Genomic DNA, 12,202 nt, shown 5'->3' on the forward strand with positions numbered 1-12,202 from the left:
TGTCTCGTTTTCTGAAAAAAAAAAAAAACACTTCAAAATTAAGTGCATGTTTGCTTAAAACAAGCAAAAATATTTGCCAATGGGGTGAGAAAAATAATCTTAATGAGATATAATCTCAAACAACAGTTTAAAGCATCACTTAATTTTCTCATGACATTTTTCTTGTCCGGTAATCTTGATTTAAGATCTTTTTTTACACATTTGGACTGGAAACGAGACTAAATGACTAGGTAAGAAAAGGTTTTTTTTTTTGCAGTGCAGCTCTACATGACAACCCTGCTGAAAAAAACAGCTTAAACCAGCCTGGTTTTAGAGGGGTTTTAGAGGGGTTTTTGGTCAGGCTGGAAAATGACCAGCTAAAACTAGCTTGACCAGCAAAACCAGGCTGGGAGCCCAGCCAAAACCAGCTGTGTCCAGCTTAAACCAGGCTGGCCAAGGTGGTTTTAGCTGGTCATTTTCCAGCCTGACCAGCTAAGACCAGGCTGGAAATGGCCAAAACCCCTCTAAAACCAGGCTGGTCAACCAGCTAAAACCAGCCAACCAGCTTAGGCTGGTTTAAGCTTGATTTTTCAGCAGGGAGATTGAAAAATGAATGATCAAAATACAAACATCTCTTTAGTCTTGCAATGCAAACTCTTCCACCGCTGCTTTACTACTGTTATTAACCCTTTCACTTGTGAGTTTGATATTCTCTCTGAACCCGGGAGTCATTTTTTAGGCGACTATTATTTTAGAACGTTCACTCTTAATGTTTCCATGGCGACGCGTCATGCGTTACGTGACAGCGCAGCCACAATGGCGCTGTATGACAGATGTATCCATTCTATTTACTTTTTTCCTGGTTTAATTCAACATATTCACACGCTTGCTCATCATGTCATCAACTACCTGATATTCCAATCCACATAAAGATGTGAGTGTTTTGTGTTGTTTAAAAGACTACAATGATCATATAAATGATCGTGATCTATAACGTGAGATGGGCGTCGCCATGTTTATTTGTGGCAGCACGTTTACCTCATTAATAACAGAGGAACACGCAGGATTCAGCACGAAAATTCATCAGTTACTCCCCAAATACATGCAAGTGGCTAGTGAAATTACAGACGAATACCTACGTGTACCTTATCTGATATGAATAAAACACATCAGCAAATTACATTTGCATGGATTGTTAGACTTTCTTGTGTGTTTTACAAACTCTATAGTTACTTTCACGATGTGTATCTGACATTGGCAAACTATACTTGAATGGATTTTGAGATTTCCATAGATTTTCTAGTGTGTTTTACAAACTCTAGAGTTACTTTCACTTTGTGTATCTGACATCGGCAAATTATATTTCAATGGATTGCTTGATTTCCATATTTTCTTGTGTGTTTTACCAACTCTAAATGTGTTGTTTTACTAGTTCTTGTGTGTATTTACATGTCTAGTTCATAAAATAAGCATTAGATGTTTAAAAACACTGCATAAGTGTGATACTATGACAAGTCTTTCTCTGGCTCAGTGCCAGCCAACACACCAAAGCTCAGCTTGAACTTTTTCAGTTGCCGCTATAATAAGGGTTAACGAGCTAAAGCTAACTTGTCAAAATGGAACAGAAGTAGGATTCTGTAGTGATTCACCCTGCTGTTGAACTCACTTCCTCCTCATCCCTGTTTATGAGGCGTCGAACTCTGCATCAATTCGCGAGAGAGACCGTGTTCACTCCGCTCTGTGCTGAACCAGTGTTTTTAAATAATCAAACGTCTATGTGTCACGTGACACAACTAATCGATTATGAAATTCGTTGCCATCTCGTTTAGTAATCGATTTTTATCGATTTAATCGAACCGTTGCATCTCTAGTTCATCCAATGAAATTATTATTAACTCACTCTCAAGTGGTTCCAAACCATGTCTTTCCTCTGTTGAACACTAAAGAAGATACTTTGAAGAATGCTGAAAACCTTGAACTATTAACTTCAATAGTAGGAAAACACAATACTAAATATAATTGTAAGAAACGAAACTCCAAACACTCTTCAAGAAACACCACGTTTAATTAAAAAAGACCTCCGGCTCTGAAACACTCTGCTAAAGAGTTTACAAGGTAAAAAATAATAATCGTAACGAACAGACTGACGGCGGTGGGTGGGTGGCGAAGGTGAAGGACAGACGTCTTGTTTTCACGTTTGTTTCCTTTGGCATCAGCAAACATCAGACATTTGTTTCATTTCAAATTCAGCTTCCTTGTCCAAAGGATTAGCGGTCGGGCTGAAATTTGCCGATACGGAAACGCTGCCTTTGGTTTCACAGCGTCAGTCAATCCCGGCGGGACTCCACTAGCGGCTGGATGTATTTTTCTTCTAGCGTTAAAAAAAGGAAAGGCAAACACATATTATAATGACATGTTCAATCTGGGATCTGGCTCTTGATTCCTGCCAGCAGCATACGTGCGGATGTCCTGGGAGAGCGGTGTGGGATTTCTGCATGGTTGGGTTTTTGTGTCGTTCTTTAGGTGTAGAGTCGGATGGTTGCGTCGGCCCCGGAGGAAAACACCCAGGGTTGAGTTGGGTGAAAGGTCACGTCCAGGACCCCGAGGTCATGAGTGATGCTGTGACCCTTCAAAACCTTGACCGGGACAATCAGAGGATTCTGGAGCAGGTCACTGATGGGTAAACACACACACACACACACACACACACACACACACACACACACACACACACACACACACACATTGGTAGGGTTAGCAGAACTCACAACTGGCTCTCAATAATGATTTTTGGCTCTAATAATAAATGTTGAACTGTGTTCTGTCAATGGAGGTTTCTTCAACTCTGGACTCTTTCACGATTCACCAGTTGATTTTTATTGAAGCAAACAGATGCTGTGTTTTTTTAGTATATGAAGGTTGGATTAAAACCATATTTGAAACATCTCACAATGGATTGATTTATGGCTTAACGTTTCCTTTTTTAGGTACAGAAGTCGTTTTTATTAGTGTGTTTTTTTACATTGAATCATTTTTAGTACAGGATTTGAATAATAATTGGAAATATTTTTGGTGGAAATTAAATGATCATGTTTTAATTTTGGGGTGTCACGGTGGCGCAGCGAGTAGCACAACTGCCTCACAGCAAGAAGGTCGCTGGTTCAAGCCTCGGCTGGGTCAGTTGGCATTTCTGTGTGGAGTTTGCATGTTCACCGCGTGTTGGCGTGGGTTTCCTTCGGGTGCTCTGGTTTCCCCCACAAGTCTAAAGACGTGGTACAGTTGAATTGGGTAAGCTAAATTGTCTGTAGTGTATGAGTGTGAATGAGTGTGTTTGGATGTTTCCCAGTGATGGGTTGCAGCTAGAAGGGCATCCGCTGTGTAAAAACATGTGCTGGATAAGTTGGCGGTTCATTCCACTGTGGCGACCCCTGATTAATAAAGGGACTAAGCCGAAAACAACATGAATGAATGAATGTTTTAATTTGAAATCTTTGTACATGTGTTAAAGATTTTACTGCTCGATTTAAGAAATTAATTATCATATTATAAAATGTATTTAATATTAACACCTAATTTCATGGGCTTTGGGTTTTAATTGAAATAAAACAAACATTTTTACACTTTCATTTTTGTATTAATATTTATTTTTTAATAATTGTTAAATATACAGAATTTTACTATTGTAGACATTTAATTTGAAAGGCGGCACGGTGGCTCAGTGGTTAGCACTGTGGCCTCACAGCAAGAAGGTCACTAATTCAATTCCCGGCTGTGCTAGTTAGCATTTCTGTGTGGAGTTTGCATGTTCTCCCCGTGTTGGCGTGGGTTTCCTCTGGGTGCTCCGGTTTCCCCTCAGTCCAAACACATCTGCTATAGGTGAATTGGATGAACTAAATTGGCCGTAGTGTATGAGTGCGTGTGTGAATGAGTGTGTCTGGGTGTTTCTCAGTGCTGGGTTGCAAGGGCATCTGCTGTGTAAAACATAAGCTGGAATAGTTGGCGGTTCATTCCGCTGTGGTGACCCCTGATGAATTAAACCTGAAGGAAAATAAAATAATGAATTTAATTTGAATTAAAATATATTCAATAAACTTGTATGGAATTAGCTGACATTTTTAATAAATTAATCATTTAATGCAGAGATCCTTCAAATGCATTATACAAACTTATATTTTAACATTAAAAACTTTAAATATATTTTATGCACAGATTTTTTTAATAAACGATTTATTATATTTTAATACTACAAAACAAAGTCTTTTATGCAGAAAATGTTCATTTTTTTGTAATACTAAAAAGTAATACTAAAAGTACATATTTGATATGAAATGTTAATTAATTAAATGTAAAAGGCACCTATTTTACCCTTTTTGAAGCATCTTTTATAATTCTACTGACACTATTAGGCTGTGGTGATGAATTATGTAGTGATTTTTACTGTCTTCATTACAAACGAGCACTAAATCATTTTAAGGGCACCCATTTTAACCCCCTTTTCAAGAGTTAAGCAAGTCTTTTGTGTCTCCAGAATGTGTGTCTAAACTTTTAGCTCAAAACACCCATCAGATTATTAATTAGACCTTTGTGAATATTGGAAATTTGAGCAGTTTTGACTTTGTAGCTGTTTTTGTTGCCTGTGTCTATAATGTAAATGAGCTGGCTCTCCCCGCCCCACCGTTCCCACGTGCGTGTCAGAGCCAAAGAGATCGCTCGCTATTGCTATGATGGGTGTAGCTTCTCCTGCTGCTTCTCTGGCATAAGCAGCACAGTGACAGACAAGATTTACTTCTATTTTTTAAATATATTTATTATCTGTTTTTTGGCCTGTCTCTGTAATTCTGTTGCTCTGTAGAAGCTCTGTCACCAAAACAAATTCCTCGTATGTGTGAACATACCTGGAAATAAAGCTCTTTCTGATTCTGATTCTGAAGCAGATCTCTCTTACTACAGTAACAACTTTCCCAACTGTTTTGGGATGGATTTATTGTGGATTTAATTCAAGCCTTACTGCAGCAATGAGTCACACACAATGTCGTTATAAAATTCGCACGCTCACAGCAAATGTGACAGGATACAGGTTAATATCTACTGCTGTATGGATATCCGTTATGCTAATGTACAAAATAAACTTGATTTAACGTCCACAAACCGGGATCGAAGTACTTCTTTTATAATTGTACTGACATGTGGCTGTGCTGATGAATTACGTAGCGATTTTCCTGTCTTTATCACAAACAAACAAAGCTCATTTTGAGGTGCAGATGATCACAGAGAGCTGAACAGATCTCTTAACCCCAGTTGCTTTATGTACGTCCTGGCATGTTGATATAATTATACGCATTACTACAGAGACATGTTAATACGCAGCTGTCAATCAATTCGGTGGGCGGGAAAACCACATTCCGATGTCATGTTGCGGTCAGCCTCAGAATTGCAGGGATCCTAATTTAACATTAAGAAATTGAAAAAAAAAGGAGGCTTATTGTGTTTCTATCACTTCAATATGACTGTGGACACACTGTACCTACACACAGTTCTGTCCAAACAGCTTACAAAAGATCATCATAGGTGTCCTTTAAGTACTCAAATATAATATACTGAATATATTTAGGCCAGAGCAATCAAGTCATTCAGTATTTCTCAAAAACATCTTATTCATTACTCTCTCAAAAAAACATCTGAACAAAATCCACAAACTGTTGCAGAACAAAAGATCGTTGTGGCTTTTTGCCAAACTAAATGAATAAAACTGATGATCCAGACTTTGATGACATCTTAATACTCAACATTAACACCTAACTCTTAATGTGAATAATAAAACATGTGGATAAACTACTAGTAGAGCACACTGATCCAGTCCAGCGCATTAAACTAGTCTATTTCAGCAGAGTCGGCCTTCAGAAATGATTTAAGTGGAGTCATCTGACAGTCTGAGAGCATTGAAGGTCACAAAGAGTGAACTGTGGAAATGTGTGTGTGTGTGTGTGTGTGTGTGTGCGCATGCTTCAACAGTCCAGACTGGGAAAGAGAAGAGGAAAAATAGCAGACATCCTGAGATTGAGTATGAAGACATGATGAAGGCTTTTCATCCCCATCACGCCTGCCCTTCACCAGACACACATCATTAGCAGAAACACTGGACACCAGCCTGACAGGCGCACACTAGACACACACACAGTATAGAGAGACGGTGTGTGTTCATCACTACTGTACGTACACAGTCTGATAAAAAAAAGTGTACATAAGTCATTGAAAATGGCAGCTCGCTGTAGAAAAAAACAAGCCGCAGTCACGGTTTTCTCATTTAATATTCTGTTTCACTTGGAACCTCATCACAATATGAAAAAAACGGTCGCAGTTTCCGGTTCATGCACACTTTAGGAGATGCACGAATAACAAAGCCCTTTCAGGCAAGTGAAAGCAGCAGGCGGAGAGATGGAGGTCAGACTCACTTGTAGACCATGCCGTGGCAGACGATCACACTGCCGTCGTCAGAGCCAGAGGCCAGCAGCGGGTAGTGGCTGTGGAAGGACACGCTCCTCAGGGCCTTCTTATGATGTCTGAAGCACACAGAGACACAACAGAGACGCCAACATGAGCTACAGTTTCCTCAGACTGAGCGCATGAGCAAAACCTGACTCACCGCAGCACTTTATACGGTTTGGTGGACAAATCCAGATCGAACCAGGCCAGACGACAGTCGTAGCTGCCGCATATCACATTGTCACCTGTGGGGGAAAAAGAAAACACGGTTTAAAAATAAGAGCGGCTACAGATGTCACTTAAAGAGACAGTTCACGCTAAAATGAAAACAATTGTCGTTATTTACATGCCTCTTTACTTGTTTCATAACGTTACGAGTTATTTTTGGAAGACATTATGAAGAAAGCTAAAAACCGGTAACCATTGACTTCCATAGTATTTGTTGACTATAGAAGTCAATGGTTACAGCCTTCTTCAAAATATCTTCATTGTTTTGAACCCCCTTTTGGATGAACAACCCCCCTTTAAGGATATTTCTGAGAAAGCACTCATGTTTTATATAACATACTGTAAGGGCGTACTCACACTATGTACAGTGGCCTTGAACCTGGCCGAAGCACACTTGTCCCCCCTCCCATCTCCCCCGACGGCCCGCACTCACATTGCATTTGAGCCTGAGCACGCTTACGTCATCGATGATGTGCTGTTCAGTTCAAGAAGCGCTCTCGCTCAGCACAATGGAGATTTCTTTATATCGTTTGAGATGCAGTGACACGCAGTCAAATTTTTCGCCGAACAGATCAGCCACTTCTGACGCTCATAAACAATCAAAGGAATTAGGAGGTTTGCCGAAGGTGCAGCTGTGGTGCAGTGAGGGGTTTGCGTCTTTCATAATCTACGACAGTTTGTGTTCATTGAACAGTAAGAATGATTAATAAATCTATATCAAACAGTCCCTTAAAAGTCACGTCTCCTCTTCAGTTTAGGGCTGACCCCAAGTGAACCGTACTCAGGCACACCTCTTGCAAGCACGCCTGAGCCCGATTCAGAGCACTCACACTTCTCAAACGATCCAGTAAACAGGCCTGGGCATGGTTCGGATAGCATAGTGTGAGTAGGCCGTAAGAGGCTGGAGAATTAGACCTCACTTATAGAGAATTATGATCACTTATTACTGGCGCAAATACTATTCATACATTTATCAGCCTTGAATAGTTATTTCTTGCTCCATAATATCATGGAAACAGATAGATTTTACTTTTAGGATTCTGTGACAAAATATATAATAATAGCTTTTATTTGCAAACATTATTATTATTTTGGATTATTTGACGCACAACAATTGACATGCAAAATAATGTCAAGGAAAAAATGTGAGAGAATATCTCGATATGATTCACTATCATCATCATCATCATCATTTAATACTTTAGAAATTATTTATTTTTAAAATGTCATGAAAACTGATACGTTTTCCTTGTAGGATACTTTGATAAACAATAATAGCTTTAATTTGCAATCTGCTTAAAAAAAACACTATAAATGTATTTTATTTGATGCACATAAAATTTCACATGTAAAATAAAATGTCCGCCCAAACACTGTTTGACAAAGTGCTCTCTCAGAATGATTCGCTTTTCTATACTTTATAAAACTAAACTAGTCAACACATTGTTTGCTAAATAACACAGCATGCAAACATTTGACATTTATGATTCTGTGATTAAATAAAAGAAAGTTCAAAACAATAGCTTGAAAGCTCTACTTTAAACAGTACATATGTATCGTATATAACGCTAGGGGAGTTTTAAAATGATCCTGTATACACACACACACAGTTAAAAGTCAGAATTATTTGCCCTCCTGAATTATTTGCCACCCTGAATATTGTTTTAATCTGTTTAGCGGAGAGAAGATTTATTCAACACATTTCTAATCATAATAGTTTTAATAACTCATTTCTAATCACTGATTTATTTTATCTTTGCCATGATGACAGCACATCATATTTGACAAAATATTCTTCAAGATACCAGTATTCAGCCTAAAGTGACATTTAAATTTGGCAAGTTAGGGTAATTAGGCCAGTCATTGTATAACAGTGGTTTGTTCTGTAGACTATTGAAAAAAACAACATTGCTAATAGGGAGCTAGTAATATTGACACTGAAATGGTTTATAAAAAATTTAAAACTGCTTTCATTCTAGCTGAAATAAAATCAGACTTATCAAAATTATTCTATGAAATACTGTGAAAAATAAACAGTTTATTTTTTAATGTGGTGTTTCCTTTAATGCCGCACCTCCCGGATGGATGGCCATGCTGGAGATCCACTTGCAGTTGGCCATCAGCTTCTTGGTGAGCTCCTGCTTGATGAGGTTGTAGACGCGCACATATCGCTGCGTGGCCACGAAGAAATAGGGCCTGACTGGGTGGAAGGAGACGCACTGAACCAGACCCTTGCTCTTGCGGAAGGGGTTCTGCGTCCTGCGCTTGCTCACCTGGTGGATGAGCACCTGAACACTGCTGCTGCTGTCGGGCAGCACACAGGCCAGGTATTCTCCTTTAGCATGCCACGTCACCTGCCTCACCGCCTGCACACACAACATGAAAAAAAATCAACACGAATAGAAATTCCAATTCCAATCTGGCTCAAAATTCCCAATAATCCAATTGAAACCCTACACTACCTGACAAAAGTCTTGTCACCTATCCAAGTTAAGAAGAACAAATAATAACTCGACTTCTAGTTGATCATTTGGTATCAGAAGTGGCTTAATGAAAGAAGAAGGCCTCAAGAGTACGCTGATTTTACCAAAATAAAATATGATCATGCCTTGATTATTAATTATTTAATTAGGACAGTAAGATCTGACTTTGCTTAGACTAAAGTCTTGTCACTTAACAGATGTAATGTCCAGTATAGAATATAAAGTCATGGTGCAGTGGAAACAGAATGAATATTGTGTCTGACTGCATCAAGAGCTTGGAGGACTGCATCCATACATCTCTGCAATGACTCAAATCACTGATTAATAAAGTCATCTGGAATGGCAAAGAAAGCCTTCTTGCAAGACTCCCAGAGTTCATCAAGATTCTTTGGATTCATCTTCATTGCTGCCTCCATTTTACCCAAGACATGCTCAATAATGTTTAGCTCTGGTGACTGGGCTGGCCAATCCTGGTGCACCTTGACAGTCTTTGCTTTCAGGAACTTTGATGTGGAGGCTGAATTATGAGAAGGAGCGCTATCCTGCTGGAGAATTTGCCCTCTCCTGTGGTTTGTAATGTATTGGGCAGCACAAATGTCTTGATACCTCAGGCTGTTGATGTTGCCATCCACTCTGCACATCTCTCGCACTCCCCCATACTGAATGTAACCCCAAACCATGATTTTTCCTTCACCAAACTTGACTGATTTCTATGAGAATCTTGGGTCCATGCGAGTTCCAGTAGGTCTTCTGCAGTATTGGTGATGATTGGGATGCAGATCAACAGAAGATTCAGCAGAAAAATCTACCTTCTGCCTTATTTCCAAATGATCAACTAGAAGTCAAGTTATTATTGGTTGCTCTTACAACTGATAGTGAAGACAAGACTTTTGTGAGGGAGTGTACATGCATACATCTTAAGGGTACAGAGGAATGCAAGCAGGGCAGAATTAGGCTAGTATCCTTTACTTATGTACATTGAGAAACGAGTCCTCAAATGTTGGAAACACAAAAATGAGTGAGTATCCTTTTAAAACCCCAAGAAACCAAGAAATAGACATTGAAAAAAGTCCCCTGATGGTCGTGAAGCTACAACGCAAATCAACGCAACTAATTATTAAGTTGATTTGGTTTGCTCTTATGTGAAAATGAAGGTGGATGGGTCATGGAAATTCAGCTTTTTACTCAATGTGAAAATCAGGGAATTTGACATTGGCTGGACGCAGTGGAAACCCTGCTAGATGGAGGTCAGAGGTGGAAGTCATTCTGTGGTAAATCCACACACGATTAATCCAATTACAGCCTCAAAGACGCGGCGGGACTGAATTTACTGCTGTTATTAACGCCGGCCGGGCCTCTGCCAGTCTGCCAACGCGTGCCGCTGCTTTACTTTTTCCAGTAGTTTTAATTGGACACTAGAGGCATCTTACATTTCTTTCCATTTCAGGAAAAGGACGACCACAGGCTTCTGCAGCTTCTGCCAACAGTTAAAAGCCTCTGGCTGGAGCTCACGTGAGGGACCGACGGACGCTCTCACAGGACAGAGGACTTTTAGTTTCTATTGTTCACTGGAAAACACTGACGTGAACAGAGCAGAATGCTCTCTGCTAATGGTTATACTGTGATGACACATCCTTCTTATGAATTTGATAGTTAGATTCACAAAAAAATACTACGACAAAGTGTGCCCTCAAAATGATTAGCTATTATACTGTATAAAACTAAACTAACAAATATATATAGGCTAAAGTACAAAAAATGGATTGAAAACACAATTAAAAAATACTGGAATTAATATTAAATTAATTAAAATTATTATAACTGAAATATTTTAATCAGTTAAGGCATTAAAGGCAGTATGTAATGTTGTCCACTAGAGGAGTGTATTCACAACAAACAAAAGTGTATTTTAATGATGGCGTGATTGAGTGTGGAATCATGGGAGTTGTAGTCTTCATCAAAGGTCTTTGCACACTAAAATTTTCGTTTGTGTTTTTTTTTTTTTGTATTAAATCCTCACACAAACCTTGCACACAGAGTCCAATGCGTGTGTATTAATCTGTTACAAATTATTTAGCAAACAATACAAAATGAAGTGGTGAAGATGATGTTGTTGTCTTCTCCCTGCTTAACCAAAACAAAAAGAAAGAGGAAATATTGGGTTCATCCCAGCCTTAGGGTGTGCTAGGCTATCTGAACCATGCCCAGGTATGTTCGACACCCATTTCCAGCTTCGTATGACAAGTGTGAGTGCTCCAAATCGGGCTCATGCGCGATTCAGTTGCCAGCCCTGGCCAGCCAGAGTGCGCTTCGGTTGTCGCACTTAAGGAACCGTTTCATATGGATTTATAATTAATTTTTACTTTTCAATGAACACAAATAGTTTATTAAATCATAGTTTCAATCAAAGTCATAGTTTATTAAATATGCAAACCCCTCACTGCACCTTCAGCAAACCTCCTAATACGTGCAGCACGCTGACTTTCATTAACATTTATAAGCGTCAAAAGTTGTGGATCTGCTCGGCAGAAGATTTGACTGTGTCACGGCATCCCAAACAACTTAAAACAATACAAAACAAGAGAACTAAAGCACTCGCCGTTGTACTGAGCGAGAGCGCTTCTCTTCTGTTAAACTGATCGATGATGTAAGCGTGCTCAGGTTTGGAAGGAATAAATGCAATGTGAGTGCGGGCCAAGGGGGAGAGGGGAGGGGGGATAATCGTGCCTAGGTTAAAGGCAACCGTGCCTAGTGTGAGTACACACTTAGACTGTAGAGAGAGGAAGAGAGCCACCTCCTCATTAAAGAGCTGCGGGATTTTCCAGACCAATTCAAAGTTTACTTCAGGATGTCTGTGGCTCATTTTGATACCTGAACCACATATTAAAAACAAGACCACCGATTTCCGTGAACCAATTGATCCTGAACTGAGACAGGCAGTTTGTCTATGTTACGGAGACAAAGATAGACGCGCAAACAGACACAAACGTGCGCACACACATTTTGCCTTTCGCCAGCATGGTGACCCT

General features: G+C 39.5%; 1 protein-coding gene across 1 annotated transcript in view; it reads right to left on the reverse strand.

Annotated features, from left to right (window-relative positions):
* Positions 1–2,025: 2,025 nt before the first annotated feature.
* The window catches only part of bop1 (BOP1 ribosomal biogenesis factor), a 133,657-nt gene continuing 123,480 nt past the window's right edge, over positions 2,026–12,202 (reverse strand). The window contains exons 13-16 of the mRNA XM_056479333.1: positions 8,765–9,056; positions 6,623–6,707; positions 6,432–6,539; positions 2,026–2,652 (exon numbers count right to left, since the gene is read on the reverse strand). Coding sequence (XP_056335308.1) covers positions 2,499–2,652; positions 6,432–6,539; positions 6,623–6,707; positions 8,765–9,056 — 639 coding nt within the window. The 3' untranslated portion in view covers positions 2,026–2,498. The remainder of the gene's footprint in view (positions 2,653–6,431; positions 6,540–6,622; positions 6,708–8,764; positions 9,057–12,202) is intronic.

Source organism: Danio aesculapii, chromosome 19 (genome assembly GCF_903798145.1).
Source record: "Danio aesculapii chromosome 19, fDanAes4.1, whole genome shotgun sequence".
NCBI lineage: Eukaryota > Metazoa > Chordata > Actinopteri > Cypriniformes > Danionidae > Danio > Danio aesculapii.